General features: G+C 45.9%; 1 protein-coding gene across 5 annotated transcripts in view; it reads left to right on the forward strand.

Annotated features, from left to right (window-relative positions):
• The window catches only part of DGKD (diacylglycerol kinase delta), a 110,356-nt gene that overhangs the window by 57,433 nt on the left and 28,752 nt on the right, over positions 1-24,171 (forward strand). For all 5 annotated transcript variants that reach the window (XM_072796736.1, XM_072796737.1, XM_072796738.1 and 2 more), the window contains 8 exons: positions 14,842-14,946; positions 15,193-15,325; positions 16,566-16,672; positions 17,065-17,190; positions 17,301-17,403; positions 18,027-18,189; positions 20,999-21,107; positions 23,831-23,970. In XM_072796736.1, the coding sequence (XP_072652837.1) occupies positions 14,842-14,946; positions 15,193-15,325; positions 16,566-16,672; positions 17,065-17,190; positions 17,301-17,403; positions 18,027-18,189; positions 20,999-21,107; positions 23,831-23,970 (986 nt within the window). The remainder of the gene's footprint in view (positions 1-14,841; positions 14,947-15,192; positions 15,326-16,565; positions 16,673-17,064; positions 17,191-17,300; positions 17,404-18,026; positions 18,190-20,998; positions 21,108-23,830; positions 23,971-24,171) is intronic.

The following is a 24,171-nucleotide window of genomic DNA, read 5'->3' on the forward strand; positions in this document are numbered from 1 at the left end:
AGCGTGATGAAATATTGTTCATTGCTCTCTAAAACTGCAAGGCCTGGTCACAGCCTTCTTCATCTCAGAATGGCAGCTCCATCTCCAGCTGTTCAAGGGGGTAGTTGTTGGCTCCTCTTTGTTCCATACCCCATCAGGTCTGTCCAGAAACCCTGTTACCTTCAGGACACCTGAGGGCACGGCCGCTCCCCTTCCCTTCTCTCTCAATAGGATTGCTGAGCACCCTCCCCAAAGGGTCCTGACTTCTGCCCTGCCCCTTATGTTCTGTTTTTAGTAAAGCAACCAGAATGTTGCTTTTTAAACTTAAGTCAAATGTTGGCCTTCTGCTCAAAAAGTGCCACAGTGCTTGGTGTAAAGGCCTTAGAAGTGCCTGTGTGATGCTCTGCGTCCTGTTCATCCCCAGCTCCTCTCCCCTGGTTCACTTGGCTCTTGCCACTAGCTGTGGTCCTCCTGCTTCAGGCTGTGGCCCATTCCTTGTCCTTCCAGTCTTTTCCAGTGAGACCTCTGTTGACCCTGACCTTTCTCTGATCTCTCTTTTTTCCATAGACTTGTCACCAGTCACTCCATACTATGGAATTGTCACCATACTCTCCATACTATGTAGTTTACTTTATGGTAGTATTTAGTATTTATTTCCTGTCTATGTTTGAATGAAAGCTCCATGGGAGCAGGGGTCTTGTCTGTTTGTTCAAGTGAAAGCTGCTTGAATTTATTTCTGAGAAGAAAGGAAGAATTTGGAGCCCAAACATGAGGATTGAGTGTGGGAGAGGTGGTGAAGCTGGCCTGTGGGGGAAGTGTTGGCAGAAGGACATGTCTAAATGTGGGAGCAGGAACCCTAAGAGGCCTGCCTGGTTGGCAGTGGGATCTGTGGGTCTGGAGCTGGGGGGCAGCTTGTCATACATGTGTTTTGGGTCACTCCTGAGTGCACCTGCAGTAGAGGTGGGGCTGCTGGGCTTGGCCCATCCAGGAAGTGCAGTGCCGTGTGAGGGCAGGACCTGTGGTTCTGACATCCTCCCTTCTAGGCTGACACGAGACACAGCTTCATTGACTTTTGAAGCACTGTTGTGTGTAGAAATGAGTCCTGCCATTTCCGGTGCACTCTCTTGTGCAGCCTCAAGGACCAAGCCACATGTCACAGCTGGATAACAGAGCTCTGTGACCCTCACGTGTTCTTACTTGGACTCAGCATATGCAGAGGACTAGATTTGGATTTCTTAGAGAATGTGCACCAAAGGTGTGTCCCCATATTTCCTTGGCGGGTCCGACATTTCATGAGTTTGCACTACCTACAAATGACTTTAACAAGATAAGATTACATTTCTAATTTGTGCCAAGGGAGACCATAGATGCCCTTGTCCTTAAGAAATACAGCATTGTTCTGGAGTTACTCCCTATTTTCCCAATTTAAACATATTAGATATTAGAAAGTTGATTTCGGTTACTTATTTTTATTTATTTATTTTTAAAAGATTTATTTATTCATGAGAGAGAGAGAGAGAGAGAGGCAGAGAGAGGCAGAGACACAGGCAGAGGGAGAAGCAGGCTCCATGCCAGGAGCCCGACCCAGGACTCGATCCCCGGACTCCAGGATCACGCTCTGGGTCAAAGGCAAGCGCTAAACCGCTGAGCCACCCAGGGATCCCCGGTTACTTATTTTTAATTAAGCCTTTGAGATCATTTGTAGATTGACATGGAATTGAAATAATACAAAGATCCTTTGTGTTCTCTCTCTAGTCTCCCTCAGTGGTAATGCCTTGGGAAACTGTAGTACAACATCACAACCAGGATGTTGACAATGATACAGTCAAGCACCAGAATGTTTCCATCTCTACCAGGATCTCTGGGTTGCCTTTGAAAGTGGTTGAAAGACACCCACTCCCTTTAACCTCTGCCACTACCAATCTGTTCTTCATTTCTGTAATTTTGTCATCTCAAGAATGCTGCAAAAATGGGAACATATAGTATGTACCCTTTGGGGATGGGCTTTTTTCACTTAGCATAGCTCCCTGGAGCTCCACCCGGGTTGTTGTCCTATGATAGTTGTTGCTTTTTATTACTGAGTAGTATTCCATGGAATGGGTGTGCCACAGTGTGTTTAATCATTTACCACTCAAGGACACCTGGCTCGTTTCCAGTTTTTGGTGATTGCAGATAAAGCTGCTATGAACATTCATGGGCAGGTTTTTGTGTGAACACAAGTCTTCATTTCTTTGGGATAAATTCCCAGGAATAGAATTGCTGGGTCACGTGGTAACTGCATGTTTGGTTCTTTAAGAAATTGCCAAACTGTTTGGCTGAGTGGCTGTGTGATTTTACTTGCTCACCAACAATATGAGCTAGTTTCTCCACATCCTCTCCAGCATTTGGTGTTGTTACTGTTTCTTATTTAGCCATTTAGCAGGTGTATAGTAATAGTGCATTGTGATTTTAATCAGCATTTCCTTACTGGCTAATGGGGTGGAATACTTGTTGTTATGCTTATTTGCCTCCGTTCATCCCCTGACACCATCAGGGTGTGGCCTGCAGGGATGGATGTTTCTACTTAGCCTTCTTGGGGTGCTGGAGCACCTCGTTTCTGCCTGGTGCTGTTGGGGGTGAGGGCCACTGTGTTTTCTGTGGTGTTTGGTTGGAGTAGAGTGGTTATTGGCAACACTACTATTGATTTCTGTCTTGTTAGGCTGTTCCTTTCTTGGTCCCATGGCTAGAGAGCAGGCTTTTTAACTCTTTCTGGCTGCTGGCTTCCTCAGCTCCGCTCTTGCATGCATGAGGCCAACAGAGATCCAGGGAGCTCTGCTGCAAGTCCATCTGAGGCCCCGAGGGCCCCTAGTCTGTTGGGGCCTTCCTCTCTCCACCTTTCACAGTCTTCTCACATTTAAAAAATGTCTCACATCCAGGGTTTTAGTTGCACTTAACCAGAAGAATAGGAAAAAGTACCTCTCAGCTTCTTCCTGGAAGCAGAAGTCTGCTTGTTACTTGTATCTATTTTCTGGACCTGCAGATCTGAGGAGTGTGAGTGGCCCTCAGTCCCGTCCCGGCTGCATGTCTGTCCCCGCTGCTCATCGTGGCTTTGGGCCCATCTCAGGCCCAGAGCCTCATGTTTATTGCTGTTCAGCTTGTTTGGTTTGGCCTGTGGTTCCAGCATGACAATTTGCGGGATCTTGATCTTTTTGTCATTTAAGGTCACATTTACGAAGGAGAGGCACATCCAGATAAATCTGTGATTAGAAATTGCTGGACAGGATGTGGCTAGTGAGTCAGGGACTGCCCTCGTCATCCTCCTCCAGACCTCCTTTCTTTCTGTTCTCATTGAACACTCCTGGGGAACCTGGTCAGAGTGGGCGGGGCAGTGGGCAGATGACTCAGTGAGATGTCCCTGTCGTCCTTGCCCCGATGCTCCAGCCCAGTGCCCCTGCCAAAAAGGAAATGCTCCGTGCCAGACACTGCGAGTCTGAGAGTGCAGGAGGACTCTTGGCGAGTGCTGGTTCCTCCCCTACCTCAGGCCCTCCGTGCCTGGACGTATTCCTGGTGCGGTCTTGCCGGGAATCCAGGTGGGATGCCGCTCTTGGGGAGAGGTCAGGAGCCAGCCTGCCTGGTGTTCTGGCCCCTGCTTCCTCAGCCCAGGGATGTAGGGCCTCAGTTTCCTCTCCCAACATCTACTTTATTAGGTTGTGGAGAAGATGTAGTGTGCAGATATCCGTAAACACGCAGCAGATTTCCCGAGACTACTCCGTGCCTGACTGTGGTGCTGCCACTGTCGTCTGACACTCTGTTTCTGTCCCTGTCATAGGAGCTAGTGTGTGTGAGCTTCAAGTGCATGTTCTTTATTTAAACACCACTTCTGCAGGTCTCTGGCCTGGCGCCCTGTTCCCCTTGGTCTCCCAGAGATCATTGCCTGTACTTTAATAACCTCCTTGGCTAATTCTTCCCAGGACACTGGACGATATTTGTCTGGCTGGGGTGTCTTAGACTTGTTTGGAGGAGCTGGGTGTTCCCTCATACCTCCTGTAAGATCATTTGTATGAAAGGATGGAAGCAAAAGTTCTCATTTCAAATAAAACTTCTAAAGCTCTTTTTTGGAGCCTTTAGCATATATTATAAACTTAAGGTTTTATTTTGTTTTATTTTTCATCATGATAAGTGTACTCTTTAATCCCCATCACCTCTTTCTGTCTTTCCCCCACCCACCTCCCCTCTGATTCTCTATAGAGCCTGTTTCTTAGTTTGCCTCTCTCTCTTTTTCCTTTGTTCATGTTTTCTTAAATTCCACATGAGTGAAATCATAATGGTATGTGTCTTTCTCTGATTTATTTCGCTTAGCATTATACTCTAGCTCCATCCGTGTTGTTGCAAATGGCAAGATTTCATTCTTTTCTATGGCTGAGTAATACTCTATAATATATGTATTTTTACACACACACTACATCTTCTTTATTCATTCATCTATCAGTGGACATGGGCTGCTTCTATAGTTTGGCTGTTGTAAATAATACTGCAGTAAACATAGGGGTGCATGGATCCCTCTGAATGAATATTTTTGTATTCTTTGGGTAAATTCCTAGTAGTGTGATTACTGGATCTTGGGGTAGTTCTGTTTTTAATTTTTTGAGGAACCTCCATATTGTTTTCCACAGTGGCTGCACCAGCTTGCATTCCCACCAACAGTGCAGGAAGGGTTCCCCTTTCTCCTCATCCTTGCCAACACCTGTTGTTTCTTATGTTGTTGATTTTAGCTCTTCTGACAGGTGTGAGGTGATACCTCACTGTAGTTTTAACATGTATTTCCCTGATGATGAGTGATGTCAAGCATCTTTTCGTGTGTCTGTTAGCCATCTGTAGGTCTTCAATGGAAAAATGTCTATTCTTCTGCCCATTTTAAAATTGGATTATTTGGAGTTTTTTTTTTTTTTTTTATAAATTGTATCAGTTCCTTGTATATTTTGGATACTAACCCTTATCAAATATGTCATTTGCAAATATCTTCTCCTATTCAGTAGGCTGCCCTTTAGTTTTGTTGATTGTTTCCTTTACTGTGCAGGAGCTTTTTATTTTGATGTCTTCATAGTTTATTTTTGCTTTTATTTCCCTTGCCTCAGGACACAAATCTCGAAAAATGTTGCCACAGCCAAAGTCAAGGGAAATTACTACCTGTGCTCTCTTCAAAGATTTTTATGGTTTCAGATCTTACATTTAGATATAATTCATTTTGATTTTATTTTTGTATATGGTGAAAAGAAGTGGTCCAGTTTCATTCTTTTGCATGTAGCTGGCCAGTTTTCCCAGTATCATTTGTTGAAGAGACTGTCTTTTTCCCATTGCATATTGCCTCCTTTGTTGAAGACTAATTGACTATATAATTGTGGGTTTATTTCTGTGTTTTCTATTTTGTTTTATTGATCTTTGTGTCTGTTTTAGGCTAGTACATACTGTTTTGATCACTATGGCTTTGTAGTATAAATTGAAGTCTGGAGTTGTGATACCTCCAGTTTTGTTTCTAAAGATTGCTTTGGCTATTTGAGGTATTTTGTGGTTCCATACAAATTTTAGCATTGGTTTATACTAGTCCTATTAAAAATGCCATTGGGATTTTGATGGGGATTGCATTCAATCTGTAGATTGCTTTGGGTAGTATAGACATTTTAGCAATATTTGTTCTTCCAACGTGAGAGCATGCAGTGTCTTTCCATTTCTTTGCATTGTCTTAAATTTCTTTCATTACTGTTTTATAGATTTCAGAGTACAGCTCTTTCACCTCTATGGTTAAGCTTATTCCCAGATATTTTATTGTTTTTGATGTAATTGTAAATGGGACTTTTTTTTTTAAGATTTTATTTATTTATTCATGGGAAACAGAGAGAGAGAGGCAGAGACACAGGCAGAGGAAGAAGCAGGCTCCCTGTAAAGAGCCCGATGCAGGACTTGATCCCGAAACTCCAGGATCACGCCCTGATCCAAAGGCAGTCGCTCAACTGCTGAGCCACCCAGGTGTCCCTGGGACTGTTTTCTTAATTTCACTTTCTGCTGCTTCATTCTTAGTGTATAGGAATGCAACAGTTTTCTGTACATTGATTTTGTATTCTTAGACTTTATTGAATTCATTTATCAGTTGTAGTTTTTTGGTGGAGCTTTTAGGGTTTTCTATATATAGTATCATGTCATCTGCAAATACCGAGAGCTTTACTTTTTCTTTGCCAATTTGGATGCCTTTTATTTCTTTATGTTGTCTGATTGCTGTGGCTAGGACTTCCAATATTATGTTGAATAAAAATCTTAAGGGTAGACATCCTTGTCGTCTTCCTGACCCCAGGTGGAAAGCTCTTGAGTGTTTTTGAGGGTAGGATGATGTTGGCTGTGAGTTTTTCATATATGGACTTTATTATGTTGAGATATGTTGAGTAGGTCCCTCAAGACCTACTTTGCAGAGGGTTTTTATCATGAGTGGATGTTGTGCTTTGTCAAATGCTTTTTCTGCATTTTTCTGTCGAATTGATCATATGGTTTTTATCCTCTTATTGATGTGACATACCACATTGATTGTTTTGCAAATATTTAATTACCCTTGCATCCTGGGAATAAATCCCACTTGATTGTTTTATTTTTTTAAACATACTTTCAGATTAGGTTTGCTAGTATTTTGTTGAGGATTTTTGCATCTTTATTCATGAGAGAGATTGGACTGTAGTTCTCTTTTTTTGTGTTTTTATCTGGTTTTGGTTATCAGGGTTGATACTGGCCTCATAGAATAAATTTGGAAGCTTCCCTTCCTCTTCTATTTTTTGTAATAGTTTGAGAAGAATAGGTATTAATTCTTCTTTAAATGTTTAGTAGAATTTGCCTGTGAAGCCTTCTGGTCCTGGGCTTTTGTGTTTTTGGGAGTTTTTTGATTACTGATTCAATTTCATTGCTGGTAACTGGTCTGTTCAAGTTTTCTTTTCTTCCTGCTTTAGTTTTAGTAGTTATGTTTCTAGGAATTTATGCTTTTCTTCTAAGTTGTCCAAATTTGTTGGCATATAGGTTTTCATAATATTCTGTTATAATTGTTTGTATTTCTGTGGTGTTGGCTGTTATTTCTCCTCTTTCATTAGTGATTTTGTTTGAGGCTTCTCTTTGCCCCCTGTCTTGATAAATCTGGCGAGAGGTTTATCAATTTTGCTGATCTTTTCAAAGAATCATCTCCTGGTTTCATTGATCTGTTTTTTTTTTGTTTGTTTGTTTGTTTATCATTTATTTCTGCTCCAATCTTTATGATTTCCTTCCTTTTGCAGGGTTTGGGTTCTGATTGTTCTTTTTCTGTCTCCTTTAGGTGTGAGGTTGGGTTGTTTATTTGAGATTTTTCTTGTTTTTTGAGATAGGCTTGTATTGCTATAGACTGCCCTCTTAGAACCCACTTTTGCTGTCTCCCAAAGATTTTGGACTATTGTGTTTTCATTTTCATTTGTTTCCGTGTAATTTTTGACTTCTTGGTTGACCCATTCATTGTTGAGTAGCATGTTGTTTAACCTCCATGTATTTATGGTCTTGCCAAATTTCCACACTGGACCCAATGGATTTAATAGACATATTTATAACCTTCCATCCTAAAAGAGCAGAATACACATTTTTTCAAGTGCACATGGGACATTGTCCAGAATAGATGAGATACTAGGCAAAACAAAACAAATCTCAACAAATGCAAAAAAAATTGAAGTCATTCTGTGCATCTCTTCTGACCACAGTGCTGTGAAACTAGAGATGAGTCACGAGGCTTTGTTTGTTTTAATAATAATAATAATTATTATTATTTCTAAAGTTTTATCTGTTTGTTTGTTTGTTTATTTATTTATTTATTTATTTATTTATTTATTTATTTATTTATGATAGACGCACACAGAGAGAGAGAAAGGCAGAGACACAGGAGGAGGGAGAAGCAGGCTCCATGCAGGGAGCCCGATGTGGGACTCGATCCCGGGACTCCAGGATCGTACCCTGGGCCAAAGGCAGGCGCTAAACCGCTAAGCCACCCAGGTATCCCCTAATAATTATATTTTTAAATAAGAATTCCTGCCTGTACATGGTACAGAAATTGAAAGGAAAAAAGGTTTATGCAGGAAATTTCCAGGTTCTCAGAGGTTCCCTTATTAGAGGCCACTAGTCTTTTTTCCTTTTGTACCCACATTGTTACTTGAGCACTTGTTCCCTGAAAGTGCGTTAAGAAGTAGCTTCAATCTCTTCAATGACTGTGTAGTACTCCTTTGTGTGAATGCACCACAATTTATGGAGCTAGTCTCTGTCAGGCTTACCTCGATCAGTATTTGAATTATTTACACTCTTACTGTCCTTTTTCTTTTTTTTTTCTTACTGTCCTTATAATGAATGCTGCCCTGAATAACCCTGTATATACTGTGAATGGCAGTTCTCATGAAGATATATTTGTTGGTTAAATTTATAGAAGCACTATTGCTAAGACAAAAGATGTATATTTTAAAGTTTGCTAGATTGGGGCGCCTGGGTGGCTCAGTTGGCTAAACATCAGACTGTTTCGGCTCAGGTCAGGCTCTCATGGGTCAGGAGAATAGAGCCCAGTGTCAAGCTCTGCACTCAGCTGGGAGTCTGCTTGAAGATTCTCTCCCTCTGCCCCCTGCCTCCCACTCATGCTTACTCATGTGTTCCTTTTCTCTCAAATAAATAGATAAATCTTAAAAAAAAAAAATTGCTAGATTTCACCAATGTTCCCCATAGGAGCTGTACTAATTTATACTGTAACATATGGGAGTTGATGGCATAGTATCAAACTTTTGATCTCTATGAATACAGTAGGTTAAGTATTTCTCGTAATTTTAATTTGCATTTATCTAACGAGTAAGACTAAACATTTTCCCGTGTTGGATCCATCTATCTTCCTTCCTTCCTTCCTTCCTTCCTTCCTTCCTTCCTTCCTTCCTTCCTTCCTTCCTTCCTTCCTATTTATTTATTTATTTATTTATTTATTTATTTATTTGAGAGAGAGCATGTGTATGGGCCGGGGCAGAGTGATGGGGAGAGGGACAAGCAGATTCAGTGCTGAGTGTGGAGCCAGTGGCAAGGCTCGATCTCATGACCCTAAGATCATGACCTGAGCCAAAATCAAGAGTTGGATCCTTAACCAGCTGAGCCAGTCGGATGCCTTTGGATCCATTTCTAACACTATTTTAGTATAGCTCTGTCAGTCTCTCATGTTCATTCACACAGTTCCATCTTCTTTTGCCTATTTCTTGTACATTTGGGTTTCTAGCCAGACTTTGTTCAAGAGTCTGGGCAGCTATGCCATTTTTCTTTTGACTCAGTTATGTGGTTGGTTTTATTCCAAGTTCTGTATCCTTTTTACTCAAATATAGCATATATACGGAAAAGTACACTTACTACAAGTGCACAGCTTAATAGATGTTCCAGATTAAGGAATAGAACATCAATAGGCTCTAGTAGCTCTCCTGTGGACCCTTGTTCCCCAAGAACAACTACAAGACAACTACAGGAAGCAGCTAGCTTCCAGCACCATCAATTAACTTTGCTTGGTTTATCTTAACTTTATATATGCCAATAAAATTATATGAACAATAAATGTTCTTTTGTGTCTGGCTTCTTTATTTCAGTATTGTAAAATACATTGTTATTAGCAATAGATGGTTTGTTCTCATTGTTCTGTGGTTTTCCACTATACTGATATGTTACAGTGTATGTATCCACTCTACCAATGCTGATTGTTTGGGTTGTATTCACTGTATGCCTATTAACAGTAGTGATGCCATAAATATTTGTCTGTGTCTTGATGGGAAGTGTTTGGGTGGAATTGCTGAGGTATAGGGTATACATGAGTCCAACTTTACTGTTTTCCAAAGTAGTTGCACCAAATTATCTTCCTACCAGCACTGTATGGGTATTCTAGTCAATCATCCTCACCGATACTTGGTATTGGCCATCCTTTTCAGTTCAGCCACCATGAAAGCTACTCCATGCTGGGATTTTCTATTAATTAATTAATTAATTAATAATTAATTAATTAATTAAAGATTTTATTTATTTATTCATGAGAGACACAGAGATAGAGGTGGAGACACAGGCAGAGGGAGAAGCAGGCTCCCTGCGGGGAGCCCGACGCAGGACTCGACAGGCAGACGCTTAACCGCTGAGCCACCCAGGCAGGGATCCCCATGCTGGGATTTTAATGCCACTTGCCAGATCACTAACAAGATTGGGTCCATTTTCATATGCCTTATTGGTCGTTTGTGTAATAGGTATTTGAGTCTTTTGTCCATTTTTTGATTAGTTGGTCTATTTTCTTACTGATTGTTTTTTATTTTTTAATTAGTTTTTAAAAAAGATTTTAGTTATTAGAGAACATGGGGGTAGTGGCAGGAGAAAGAGAGAGAGAGAGAGAGAGAGAGAGAGAGAGAGAGAAAGCAAGCAGATCTCAAGCGAACTCCATGCTGAGCCGGGAGCCTGATGCAAGGCCTGATCCCATGACCCTGAAGATCATGACCTGAGCCAAAACCAAGCACCCCTTGGTAACTTACTGAGCCACCCAGGTACCCCTTTTCTTGGTGGTTTTTAAGCTCTCTTACCCTCAGGAGAATTTCAGTAAGTGTCTGAAGATTCACCTCTGTTTATTGCTTTCGTGGCCTGCCTCTGCAGACTAGGAGAGAACTGCTTCTGCCATGTTCTCTGTGATACCCTTTATCTTTTAGTCTCTCTTGTCCTGCCGGCTCCAAGGTCTGTAGTGTGCTCTCACTTTCCAGTTAGTGGGTTTTTGTGTCGTGGTCTGTCATCTTGCTCTGTAGTATTAGTCTCCCTTGGTACCAAGTCTGCTTATTCCAGTCATGGATCCCGGCCCACTGAATCTCTGTGATGTCACTGATTCATGTATGACCTTACTTGGTAAGGTCATACCAATGGTAATGGTAATGCATTTACATGAATGGTAAATGCATTTCGTTGATGTAGTTATGTGAGTCATTTCTTTGCTTGAAAAATACAGAGCATTTTGGTCTCTAAAGTCTTTCCGGTGTAAAGGCTGGATTTTGGGAACAGTTTCACCTTTTTTGCATCATTCCTTGGTGTCTAAGAGTTATGGTCTTGGCTGCAGTCCAGAGGGACAGTTTTATTATTTCTAGGAATATCTCTTCCTGCGCCTTCTTCCTGTCCTGGTGAGCTGCATGAGCAGCCAAGAGCGGTCTCATCCAGTACCTGCTTCTGTCCTGGGGCCTGTCCTGCCCACTCTGTCTCCAAAATCAAGGAATTGAATAATAAGAAGCCTTATCCAAGACTGCTCTTTTATTAGCACCCACTCGTTTTCCTTTTCTTCTGAGGAGGCCCCTTTGTCCTCACGTCTCTCATCCGTCTCTCATTGGCTCCAGGCTGGTGTTAAGGAAACAAAGAAGCCTTTGTTGGGGTGTGAGGTACTGCTGGTTGGTGTTTGGAAGCTTCCTCAGGGCCAGAGGCTATTGAGGACCTTGCCGGGGAAACCAGGGTGAAGAGGAGTCTTTCAAGGAGTTGGGAGTCATGACCAGTCTTGTGGACTGCTAAGAAATATGGATTCTGTCTCAAAGATGACAGAACATGGTGGGAGTCCTCTGTGGGAGTCTTCTGTGACAATTCTCATGATCTGGGACATGGACTGTTGGTACTAGGATAGTCTGGAGGGGTGGGGAGGTGTCACATGGCCCTATCAAAGAGATAATGCCCTAAGATCAGGCTAGAGACTGAAGTAGCGCAGAGAGTCGGGGTGGCTGCTGTGTGTGAGAGCGTGCTTCCGTGCTAGTGTGACGCTGGGATGTGGCATCGATGTTACAGCCTCAGCCTTCAGAGGGGCATGTGGAGGCACAGGGAGGGGATGTAGCTGCTCCCAGTTACACAGCCCGTCAGGGCTTCAGACCTGGAGGAGTATCCTAGAAGCCACGTGTCTGGCTGTGCAAGTCCTGTGCACACTGGTCCCTTTCAGTCTCCTGACAACTCAGGTAGTGAACTCCTGTCATCCTCGATTTCCAGAATGGAAACACGGACAGTCTGCCCACGTATCCTGGCCACTCGGTGGTGGGGTAGGGTTCAGCTCTGAGTCTGTCTGAGGCTTCTTCAAACCTGCTACACAAGTAAGAATTTTTTTAAAACGACTTAAATCAGGTTTTTGGACATTTATCTGTCCATGTTTCCTCCCTGTAAACAATCACACAGATTGAGGAAGTGAGGTCATCTATCATTTGTTTCATATTAGCTCCCTTTAAACACAACAGTTTTGTGTATAACTTGCCGCCCTGTGGTGCCCAGTACTCACGAAGCTATTCCATGAAACCCCTCTCTTTTGGCATGTAGAAGATGATGGGCCCAAAGATCCATCTTCTCGGACAACATAGCTGAGTTCTGGAATAACGTGGGCACTTCATCTTGTAACGGTTGTCACAGGAGCAGCAGAAACAAGACCTAAAATAGAATGGACATAAAAAATGTCATTGTTCTCTTCTGTTAACTATCATATTGCATAACTCTTAACTCGGAACCCTGAGTTCTTGAACTGTATTTATTACACTGATAAAAATTTGAATTTTAAAATTTTTATTTAATATTAAAACTCACCCCAGGATGAATAATAAAGAAATGTTTGCTGATATTTTATAGACAGTTGCTGATGAAAATTTCTTAAAGCACAGACCCCAGGCCATTGGCAGTGGCCAGCTCTCCCATGGGCTTCCCTGACTGTACAAAGCACTCACCAGCCCCATTCACGTGCCCACTTTGTTTTCAGGGCCTTGTCAGTGTCTGAAATTGTTTTCTTGTTTTTCTGTCTCTCCCCACTGTAAGTTGTATGTGAGTAGGAACCTTGCCTGTCATAGTCTTGGAATCTCAGGTCTAGAGCAGACACTCAGCATGTGCTTGCTGGGCAGATGCTGGGATATGGGCTATTCTTGGTACTCTCCATGTATAAAGGAGAGTGGCTGCCCCCTGTACCCCCACCCTCAGGAGGGCACCGAGCTTCTCCCATCCTCTGTCATCTGTCCTCCAGCCTCCTCCCGCTCCCCTCCCTCCCCAATCTGGCCCCTATGTGTGGTTATCCTGGTGACATGAAAAAATGAACTATGCATTTGTGACCCAGTTCTAATTATCCCCTTCTGTGATTAAGCTTTATAGGTGGTCATAGAAATCACTAGAGATAGTTTATAAAACACCATTTCTAATATTTCTGAACCAGAAACATGATCATCTAATAATTTAAACTGGGTGTTGCTAATTTTAAATTAAAGCTATAAGATGGGCAGAAATCCAAAAGTTAAGTAACATGTTTTATAGGTGAATCCTTGGGAAGCAGGTATTTTCCTGACACTGCTGGTTGCAATGCACAAGCCCTGGGGAGGGAGTTTGGCAGCAAAATGACAGGAGCTTACTCTTTGTCAGGGTGGTTCTGCTTCTAGGAACTTCTCCCCCAGATACACTGGGAAGCATATGAGGTCAGTGAAAAGGCTGCTCATTGCGGCACTGTTGGAGATAGAAAAGGATGTTCAACAACGTAAATTTCTATTAATAGGGACCTGGTTGAATAGATTTTGGTGTTTCTGTCCAGGGAGCTCTGTTGCAGCTATAAGAAAGAGCAAGGAAATGCTCCGTGTTGCTAAGGAGAGGTACGCAGAATAGGGAATTAAATGAGAAAGCAAACGTGGAGATACATATGTGTGATATACTACTGTTTTAAAAAGGGAGAATAGGAATATATATGTATGTGTTTGTGTCTTTTAAAAACCATACTCTTATTTTTTTTTCTTCTTCTTCTTCTTTTTTTTTTTTTTTTAAAGCTGCCTATGGGGAAAGGAGGGAAGCTGGGTAGAGGGGACATGAATAAAAGCTGGACTTCTGACTGTACCTATTTTGTAGATTTGATTCTGGAACCATGTAGATATTTTACATCATTATAAAACAAAAGTACATAAAATATTAGGACTTTTGCAATTTTGGTAAATAATGTCAAATTTTTCACTAAAAAGTTTATACCCTACCTAGCTCTTGTCAGCACTGGAGGAGGACTCTTTTTTCCCATACTTCTGCCAACACTGGATTACCATCTTTCAAAACTTTGCCAGTCTGATGGGTGGAAAATAGTTGGCTGTTTTCATTTGTGTTTCCTGATGACTAGAGCAGTTAACTATCTTTTTGTTTATTAGCCCTTCTGTATTTCTTCTCTGAAATGCAAGTTCATAGCCTTTTTTTTTGTAAGGAAGATTTTTTTCTATTGATTTGTAAAAACTAGTTATATGTAGTAGATACAATTTTCATTTGTTGATTATTACCAGGTTCCTGACCTCATTTCCAGTTAAGTTGTTCAGGCCCTTGAGTGTAGTAGCTGGTGGTTTTTCTCTTGTCCCACGGTATGAGATTTTTGTACAAGGACATTATGTATGATACATTTGAAATGCTAACATTATATTTAGAGTAACTTGGACCACCTTTCCCTAAACTGTTCACGTGCTGGACCTCAATTCGTGAACTCGTTGGAGTGTGATAGCAACTGTGTTTTCTTTCCTTTTTAAAATTTTCCTATGGCTCATTACCATGTCTAAGTGGTAGGTGGTTGGTGAATGTCCACTATGTTGATTTTTGGTGAATGTATAAACTAAATTCCTTTTTTTTTTTTTTTTTTGTTTTTGTTTTTGGTTTGAGACTTTTCTTGGTTTTTAATGACCATGATGAGCATTTTAATATCCTGTTCATTTGAGATTCTGAATGAATCAGTCTCTTTTCATTAAAAAAATAGATACAGTGAAAGTAGATTTTGAAAAAGTTTTTATAGTTGTTAGCATTTGTTTTTTGTTCGTTGCTTTATTGCTTGTGTTTCTTGTTTCTTTGTAGGTCATCACTCCATGTAGGAAACTCATCTTGTGTGCTGATAACAGGAAAGAAATGGAAGAATGGATTGCAGCGCTGAAGACCGTCCAGAACAGGGAGCACTTTGAGGTCCGGAAAGAGGAATGTCTGTTCTTGTAGAAACTCTGCTGTCGATTATCAATCATATTTGGACTGAGCAGCTTGGCACTCACTTTCTCAGGATGTTCTTTATAAAATTAAGGCTCGTTGCTCGTCCTTTTGGCTGACCCTTCCTCCTCTCCTCTCCTGGATATTTTTTGAATCTTGTTCAAGTTACCACATTCAGGGATGTCAAAGGGACACCTTATCTTTGCCATCTTTCTTTTGTTCTTCCAGCCTACTCAGTACAGCATGGACCATTTCTCAGGGATGCACAATTGGTACGCCTGTTCCCATGCAAGGCCGACCTATTGCAACGTGTGCCGAGAGGCTCTGTCCGGGGTCACATCACACGGACTGTCCTGTGAAGGTACGAATGGCGTGTTACTCTGCTGGGAAACATGGCTTGAGGTTTCACTTGACAAAGCTTTAGAAACCCTTGAATGGTCACCACAAATCAGTCAGTATAAAGAATTTCTGGGACTCTGTGCTTGTTTATTTTACCTACCAGGGAGTCTGGTAAATTATTATTTTGTACAGTAACGGAACAACGTAAAAAAAGGAAGTGGCAATAGGGAGACACAGAGAGGAAATGTGAAGAACATAGGGAAAGCGGTTAAAAATCTGTCAGTCCGGGTAGTTACACCCTCCTGGGTAAATTGGGCTGTGAATAAACAGATTAAACATGACCTCCCAGATCTGGAGAGTGGGTTACAGTGGTTGCTCAAGAACAGAGGGCGGGAGCAAAGGCGGACAAGCTGTGAACCCCGGGCTAGTGCCTGGTTTTGTATAGCCTGTGAGATTAAGAATGGTTTGTACATTTTAAATGGTGTGGGGCACCCGGGAGGCTCAGTTGGTTAAGCATCCTTCTCTTGATTTCAGCTCAGGTCATGATTTCAGGGTCAGGAGATCGAGCCCCACGTTGTGCTTGGCGCTCAGCGCAAGTCTGCTTAATAACCTCTCCCTCCTGCTCAGTTGCTGCCACCCCTCCCAGCCTAGCCCCGCTTTTGCACTCTCTCTCTCCCTCTTTCTTGAATAAAAAAAGAAAATCTTTTTCTTGAGAGAGTGACAGTGTAAGCAGGGGGAGGGTGAGACAGAGAGAGAGGGAGAAGCAGACACCCTCACTGAGCAGGGAGCCCGACTCCCTGAGATCATGACCTGAGCTGAAATCAAGAGTTGGATGCTTAACCAACTAAGCTACCCAGGCGCCCCTAAATAAATAAAGTCTTAAAAAAAAGTGGTGGAGAAAAAAAGAAGACAACAACTTTGTGATATAGAAACCTTGTGGTCTTTAAATTTTGGTGACCGTACATGTAGCATGGTCCATGGTGGCACTCATGCCTCTGGGCAGGGCTGAGGAATTGGGTCAGGGCCTGTGTATGGCCCGTGAAGCTGACTCCTGCTATCCCGCATGTTGGTCTCACTGTGATCAGACAGCGTGTTCCCTAGCTATGTAGTTGACAACATGGGGAGTGCTCCATGTTCCTTCCCAGCTGTCCTAGAAGAGCAGGACAGGTCATGCTGGACCGCTCCTCAAGCATGGGGAGCATTGTCCTGAACGAGGCTTGAAAAGGTCGAGGCTTGACAGTCTCTTGTCTGTCCTCTCACAGTGTGCAAATTTAAGGCACACAAACGGTGTGCTGTGCGTGCCACCAACAACTGCAAGTGGACCACCCTGGCCTCCATCGGGAAGGACATCATTGAGGACGAGGACGGGGTATGCACTGGGGGAGCCTGCCCGCCATCCTGCCTAGACACTCTTCACTTCATGCTCCCACTGGGGCAAGAGGCCCCCTGCCTCTGTTGACCTGCACATGCTTCTCTGGCTCTAGGCTTTTGTTTGCCTTGCTCCCACTGTGTGTTTGGAGCTCTGTGTTGGCCGCTGCACCTCAGCCTGGCCAGCCCCCGTGGGTCGTGCTGTGCCACCTGGGCAGAAGGAGTGGGGTGCCAGGCAGTGCACCGCAGACCCTGCCCCTCCTCTCCCCCCCACTTGTACTGAGGAGAAAGTCTAGGTTGAGTTCATTCCAGGGCATTTTTGCGTGAGGGCTTCTTCACCTGTGTGGGGGGCTCTGGGGATGTCCCTAGTGCACAGGCTTCTATGGTTTGCAGATTGCCATGCCTCACCAATGGCTGGAGGGAAACCTGCCTGTGAGTGCCAAGTGCACAGTGTGCGACAAGACATGTGGCAGCGTGCTGCGTCTGCAGGACTGGCGCTGCCTCTGGTGCAAGGCCATGGTGAGTGGGTGCAGCCCCCAGTACATTCTCAGCCCCCCTCAAAGCGCCCACTCCCACAGTGCCAGGGAGACTTCCAGGGGATGCCAGTGACCCCTTGTGATATATTCCAGGTGCACACGTCCTGTAAGGAGTCCTTACAGACCAAGTGCCCACTGGGCCTGTGCAAGGTGTCTGTCATCCCACCCACCGCACTCAACAGCATCGATTCTGACGGTGGGTGCCTCACGCTGTCCTGGATCACCCATTTCCTCAGCCTCCCTTCTCCGGGCATCCTCCCCTCCCCCATGCCAGAGGGGGTTACCCTGGTGATTTGAGGATGTGGTTGGGGAGAGGAGACAGCCCAGGGGTGCTAAGTGGAGTCCTGTGGCCATTGGGCACACTTGGACGGGAGCTGGTGCTCTCATGCTCCATCTGCTGGCTTTCATCTGGCAGCAGATGTGGAGCAGCATGCTTACCTGAACCTGCTCACCTGTCCAGATGGTAGACGACAGTGTGTGTTAACAGGCGTCGGTAGGAGGTGGGAAACTGGGGCACGGATCTCAGAAGGTAGCTCCTCCAGATTGAGAGTAGAAGGGAAGGACAGCAGCGAGGCGCATGGTCTTGCTGAAATCGAGTCACTTAAACACAAGGTCCAACTGGATGGGACTCCCGTTCTTCTCCGTGGGGAAGGGTGATGCAGAAGACTGTTTATCGAGATCTTGTTGGTGACTGGGTGTGTGCATGGAAGTTACAGGTCTCTTGCAGGGGTCAGCTGCTTTTTCTATGGTTGAGCCCCGCAATGGGCTCTTGGGGTAGCTTCCTCATTGTCCCCTCTCCCTTTCCACCCTCATGTCCAGGCTTCTGGAAGGCCACGTGCCCTCCATCCTGCACAAGCCCATTGCTGGTCTTTGTCAATTCCAAAAGTGGGGACAACCAGGGTGTGAAGTTCCTCAGAAGATTCAAACAGCTGCTGAACCCTGCCCAAGTCTTTGACCTCATGAACGGAGGACCACACCTCGGGTAGGAAGCCAGCAAAATAGATCTTTCTTGGAACTTTAAAGCTGTCTGAAGATAATGCATGCTCATGAACAAAAAGATTCAGAGATACAGAAACATCTAAATAGGGGGTAGAAAGTCTTTGTTGAACCATCCCCTCCCCAGATCCCATTAGCGAAGGCACCCACCCTTAACAGCAGAATAGAGTCGCCTGTCTTTCTGGCTTTTGAATGTGGATTTCACTTGTGCAGACACGTTTAAATCAGGTCACCTACTGGGACCTCCTGTCGTGCCTTCTGCTTTGCGCCTGTGTCAGCACAGACATGTTTTTATGTCCGTGATTACAGATCAGCCTCTTTTTCAATGGTGCGTGGTACTAAGGGGGCCGCAAGGGCAAGTCTTCATTTTGGGAGGGCACTAGAGGTCTCTTACCTCACAGGTACGCTGCGAGCACTCTGTACTTGCAGGTACGGTGACACATGCAGATATGTGAAGCCCAGTGTGTGTGGGGCAGGGTAATTTGGACATCTGATGGGTGTTCTTTCTACTTTTGTACATTGTGTCATTTGTGGAGAGCATTTGCTGCTGTAAATTGTGTCATTTGAAGGAACTCTTAGCTTCCTTGCTTGGCAGCACCAATTCAACGTAGGAGCTCTGAGGTAGGAGCCTTGCTTGGAAGGGAGATTGTCCAGGATGGTTGTTGTGGAAGGTGCTTGCAGACAGTGTTCTCTGGGGTGTATTTGCCTCCGAGGCTCCCAGGAGTGTGTTGTTTTGGAGGAGGGTGTTGCTGGAACAGGAGCCTGGGTACCCCGCAGAGGAGAGGAACGTGCCCAATGGTGCCTGGGGTCGTCTATCTGGCATGTCGCTTTTCCCCACTGGCATAAGGCGCTGTTGGAAAACAGTCACGGGCTGGGGCTGGCCTGGTCCTCAGAGGTTGCGTTCATTGTGTTTCTTCGGAGACACCAATGAAGTGGTGGTCTGTGCCCAGGAGCATATTTGCTGTTGGCTTGATAGGTAGTTATTAAAAAAAAAAGAAAAAAGAAAAAAGGGACCACTGGCAGGGTCATCACAGGCCCTTGTATCCCACACAGGTCTGGGCTGTTTCCCCGTAGGGCACCAGGGTCGTCAGGTGGGTGCCGTGGGATGGGTGGGACCGGCTGGCCACACTACATGACCCGGGAGCAGCCGAGTGCCCATCTGGGCGAGCACACAGACCCCCACCGGCCAGAGGAGTTAGCAGCAGGGGACGGGCTGGTTTTGGAAGCCCCCATGGAAGGGCCGTGGAGTTGGTTGAGGAAGTTCCTGTTTCTGGGCAGCAGCCTTGCCCTCCTGCAGTTCACCACAGAACTTGGAGATACTGCTTCATTTTCCCGATTCCCAGCCTGGATGTGTCACGTCTTCTCCAGAGAAGGGAGGCCTGAGGGAGACCAGTGTTCCCAGCGGAGCACACGTGGCCATTTCTCTAGCACCTGAAGGTCAGGTACCACCTTGCTGCTTCAGGACCTCTGCCCTGCTGATAGCCCGAGTTTCAAGCTGTGTCACTCATCCCTGTTTGTTTTCTGCGGACTTCCTCTGGTCGGGACTCTGTGCCAGATGCAAGCCCAGGTAGCTTGGGGTCCTTGTGTTCAGATTGTGCAGCACACGAACGGATAGAGGTCGCAAGGCAGAGTGATCTGTCACATGGACGGGGCATGTACAGGTTCTTGAGGAACCCAGGGAAAGGAGCATACAGATTAAACTGGGGAGACTCTCAGTCTCTCTGCTGAGCTAGCATTTGAGAACAGTTAGTGTTTTAATGGCAGAGAGATGGGTAGCAGCCTCCTAGGCAGAGGATGCTCTCTGCAGAGAGGCGAGGACACAGTGGGGTGGCTGGGGGAGGGGGGGCGTGGAGCTGGGGCAGCCGGCAGGCAGCTCCTGGCTGAGAGGTTTGAACCTTTCCTGGAGACAGGTGGCAACTTCTCAAGCTGGACACTCAGGGTGCCTGGTTGGCTCAGTCAGTTAAGCATCCAACTCTTGATCTCAGCTAAGGTCTTGATTTCAGGGTTGTGAGTTCAAGTCCTGTGTTGGGCTCCGCACTAGTTATGAAGTACTTAAAAACGTAATAAAGCTAGACACTCGAAACTTTTGGGAAGGTTGTGCTGGTGGCACTAATTGGAGTCCCGGAGGAGACATGAGGCCCTTGTAGGGATTAGGAGAGAAGCTGTGGTGGTCTGTACTCCAAGGGGACGATGAAGTCTGGCTCTGTAACTGGGTTCATAGTGCTGCAGTTCTCCAAGGAAGGAAGCTTAGAATGAGGAGGTGCCCATGAGACATGGAGGGACACGTTCTGGTAGATGGGTGCAAGTGTTGTCCTTCAGGAAGGCCTGGGGGCCTCATGCAGGGTCATTGGGATCCGTGTGGTCCCTGAAGCCAAAATGTGGATAAGGCCTCTCAGGAGGGTGAGTGAGGGATGAGCAGAACGCTGTAAGGTGTTCTGAAGGGACATTTCATGTAGCAAGGTGATCAAGAGGATCACAGGAGGGAGAGGTAATGGAGATAAGATTTGAGGGGACCGGGATGGCTCCCACACCTGGGAAGGAGGGGCGCAGGGAGACTCCTACAGCCTAGGGCTCCTGAGCTATGGGAGTGAGGGCCAGTGGGCACAGAGGTGTGGGTGGGCAGCCCTGCAGGCTGGGCCTGAGCACACCTGGGCTCTGCTCCCAGAAGCGTATTCACAGCAGGGGCACAGTTCAGTCTCGAGGAGTGCTGATGGACTTTTTGGCCCAGGACTCACTGGCCATCATTTGGCCTTTAGAATGGACCTCATTTCTCTGACATTTTCATTTCTCTGCAGCTTACGCTTATTCCAGAAGTTTGATACATTCCGGATTCTGGTTTGTGGTGGGGATGGCAGTGTTGGCTGGGTCCTCTCTGAAATCGACAGCCTCAATCTTCACAAACAGGTACGTGGACGTGGAGGGGCCCGGGCAGGGGAGCTCGATGCTGTGGTACCGTGATCTCCCTGTCCTCTCAACTGGGTGCGGCTCAACTCTCCGAGGGAAGAGCAGGTGTCACAGGGCCCAGGAGCTGTGATGTAGGAATGAGAACTTCAGCTAGAAGTGAAGGGAGCTATGAAAGAACCTTCCACTCCTTGGAGGTCCCAGGCCAGGAACAAGTTGGGTGGGGCTGCCATCCCACGGTGCCCCCCCAGCTTTTATTGGGTAGTGCTAGGCCCTGCTGCCGGTGCCTCCTGCTTGGTGGTGGTGGTGGTGGTGGTGGTGGTGGTGGGGCGGCAGACGTAGACTTGAAAGTCAAGTCACAGGGTTCATTGGACTTCGTGTCTCTCTCTCTCTCTTAAATTTTCCTGATTGGAAAACAAAAAAGTGTTCATTGATTTCCCACTGTGCTCCATCGTCATTCCTCACCCTCCAGTGCTAACCACTGCCGTAACTATTTTTCAGACCTCCGGTCAAGATATATATATGTATAAGACATGATGCAGTTTTAATTTACACAGACCCACATTCCCCAGGCTGTCCAGTTACTGTGTTTTGCCTTGTGATCCTCGCCAGTAAACGGAGAGCTCTGTGCTGGTTTTCTGCCGGGCGGAGCCGTGCAGCACAGGTTGGCTCCCCTCCCTGCCCTGGGGGGTTGTGCCCGTGTGCCTTCCTGAGGCTGCAGAGACACCCTTCCCCTTCACTGTCTCTTGCTCATCATCTTTCTTTTGCCCAACTAGGTAGAGAACAGTATGTTTGATTCTTATTTAATACTGATCAAGTCAAATATTTCCGTTAACTATGAATTTTTAGGTGAATCAGGTGTCCATGTTTTTGGCCTAGTTTTCTATTAGAATATTTACCTTTTTAAGACATACTAAGGATCATTGTTACATTAGGGATATTATTATATATTAGGACCAACTCCTGTCGGTCGTATTTTTCTAGGTTTGTCATTTGCTTTCAACACATTTGCCAGATCTTTGACCTGACTTTGAGCATGTTTTTCAGAGACTTAGCCTTCTCTCCCGGCTGCTAGCGTGGGTGGTCTTGGTAGGTGGGGGACTTGTCTGTTTAGCCCTGGACTCTGTGATGATGCTGAGAGGCGCCTGTCTGAACCGGGTCTGAACTGGCCTGTGCCCGCCAACTGCTCAGCGCAGGCGCACACTGCCCCCTAGTGGTGGAGGTGGGCCAGGACACTTGCGCCCTCATTTAAGTCTGTGGACTTCCAGGATTATTTACAAGTTCACCATCACTAATCAGGCAGGCAGGGAGGCCAGTCGTTTGTTTTCATCCATTCAGCTCAGTCCAGCGAGCATTCATCTCCTTTGGCTTCTCCGTCACACTTGGTCCTGATCACTCCCCTGCTTGCCCGGCTTCCCTGAGACCCCACCTTCACCCTCTCTCTGTGTTTTTCTTCTTCCTGGCTGCCCCAGGTCTGTCTACGTGCCCATAGTGCCTCAAGCCTGGCATTTTTGGCCCTGAGCCCCCCACTCAGCCCCACCACCCTGTGTTTTTTTTCCACGGAGCCTGAAAATATCATCTACCAGACATCATTCTGGATCCTTCCCTCGCCCTCCCTCATTTCCAGTTAGCTGCCACCCCAGAGTGTCTGGGCCACGTCCTGTGTGCTGCTGAGTATACCTCAGCTGCCCTGGGGACTCTGTCCAGGCTGCTCACTGGGGCTGTTCCCCATGGGCAGTTTTGCTCACTCACCCACTCTGCTGAGTGTTCTCTGGTGGCTCGTTGACTTTAGGATAAAGTCCAGACTTAAACTTAGTTTATCAGAGTCCCCTGTGTGGCTCCTCCTTTGTCTCTGCTTCTCAGACTTCCTGTCTCCTGACTTGGCACGTGGGTCACCTCTCCATCTGGAACACTGTTGTGCTTTTAGTGCTCTCTCTGCCCCTTTTCTTAAGGCTCCAACACCGGGTCCTCTCCGACTGGTGTGCTGGGTTTCCTTGTCCTCATCCTTGGGCTGGCGGGGCTTTCTGGCTGAGTTGCTGGCCCCGGGAGGGTGGTTGGGGTGGGTGGTCCCAGGCCGTGCTGTGCTTGGGGAGGACTGGTAGCGCTTCCACACGCTGCATGGCAGCGCTGGAGGCTGAGTTCTTCGGCATCCAGCATCGGGGAGCTTCCTGAGCCCGAACTGGCCTGATGAGAGTTCCAGGTGGAGGCCGGGCCTGAGCAGCACACACCGTGGCTCTGGGGAGGGTCAGGTGGAAGGCTATAGGCCAAGCACTGGGGCATGCTCAGGTTAGGTGCATGTCCTGGCTCCTGTTTCTGGTGGACTTAGAAGCCAGGAATGAAATGACACTAGTGATGTTTTTGAAAGATGATCTTGGCATTAGTGAATAAGGTGTAGTGGATGGAGAGGTCGTGGGGACTCAGAGAGGTGGGGCTTCCTAGATACTCACAGGAAGGGGCAGGATTGTGGCCATAGCAGTGAAAATGGGAAGGGAGGAGATTTTGGAAATCTACATCAGGGTGGTCCTAGAGGATTAAGTGTCAAGACGAGAAACAGGCATAGTTCTGGAATCTTCTCTTGGATTAAAAGACCCTCCGTCTGTGTGGTGGGCTTTGCCTAGACTCTGAGAGCCACCCTGTCTTAGCGGAGACCTCTTGCTGAACTTGGCTATTGTCACAGTTAACAGGGAGGGTGTTTAATGTCATGTCTTCCCTCTGTGTCCTGCCAGTGCCAGCTGGGAGTGCTGCCCCTCGGCACAGGAAACGACCTGGCTCGCGTGTTAGGCTGGGGCTCAGCCTGTGACGATGACACCCAGCTCCCGCAGATCTTAGAAAAGCTGGAACGAGCCAGCACCAAGATGCTGGACCGGTGAGTGGAGGGCATTCTCGCACCACACAGGGCAGGGCACCTCGACCAGGTGTTCTCCGCCTGGGCTCCCAGGACGACAGAAGTCCTGTGCAGCTGTTTGTAGAGATTGGACCTGACTGAGAATTATTGAATCATTGTGTCATATGCCTGAAACTAATATAACACTGGACATTAATTATGCTTCAATAAGAAACACAGAAA

Source organism: Canis lupus, chromosome 24 (assembly GCF_048164855.1).
Source record: "Canis lupus baileyi chromosome 24, mCanLup2.hap1, whole genome shotgun sequence".
In the NCBI taxonomy this organism is placed as follows: domain Eukaryota; kingdom Metazoa; phylum Chordata; class Mammalia; order Carnivora; family Canidae; genus Canis; species Canis lupus.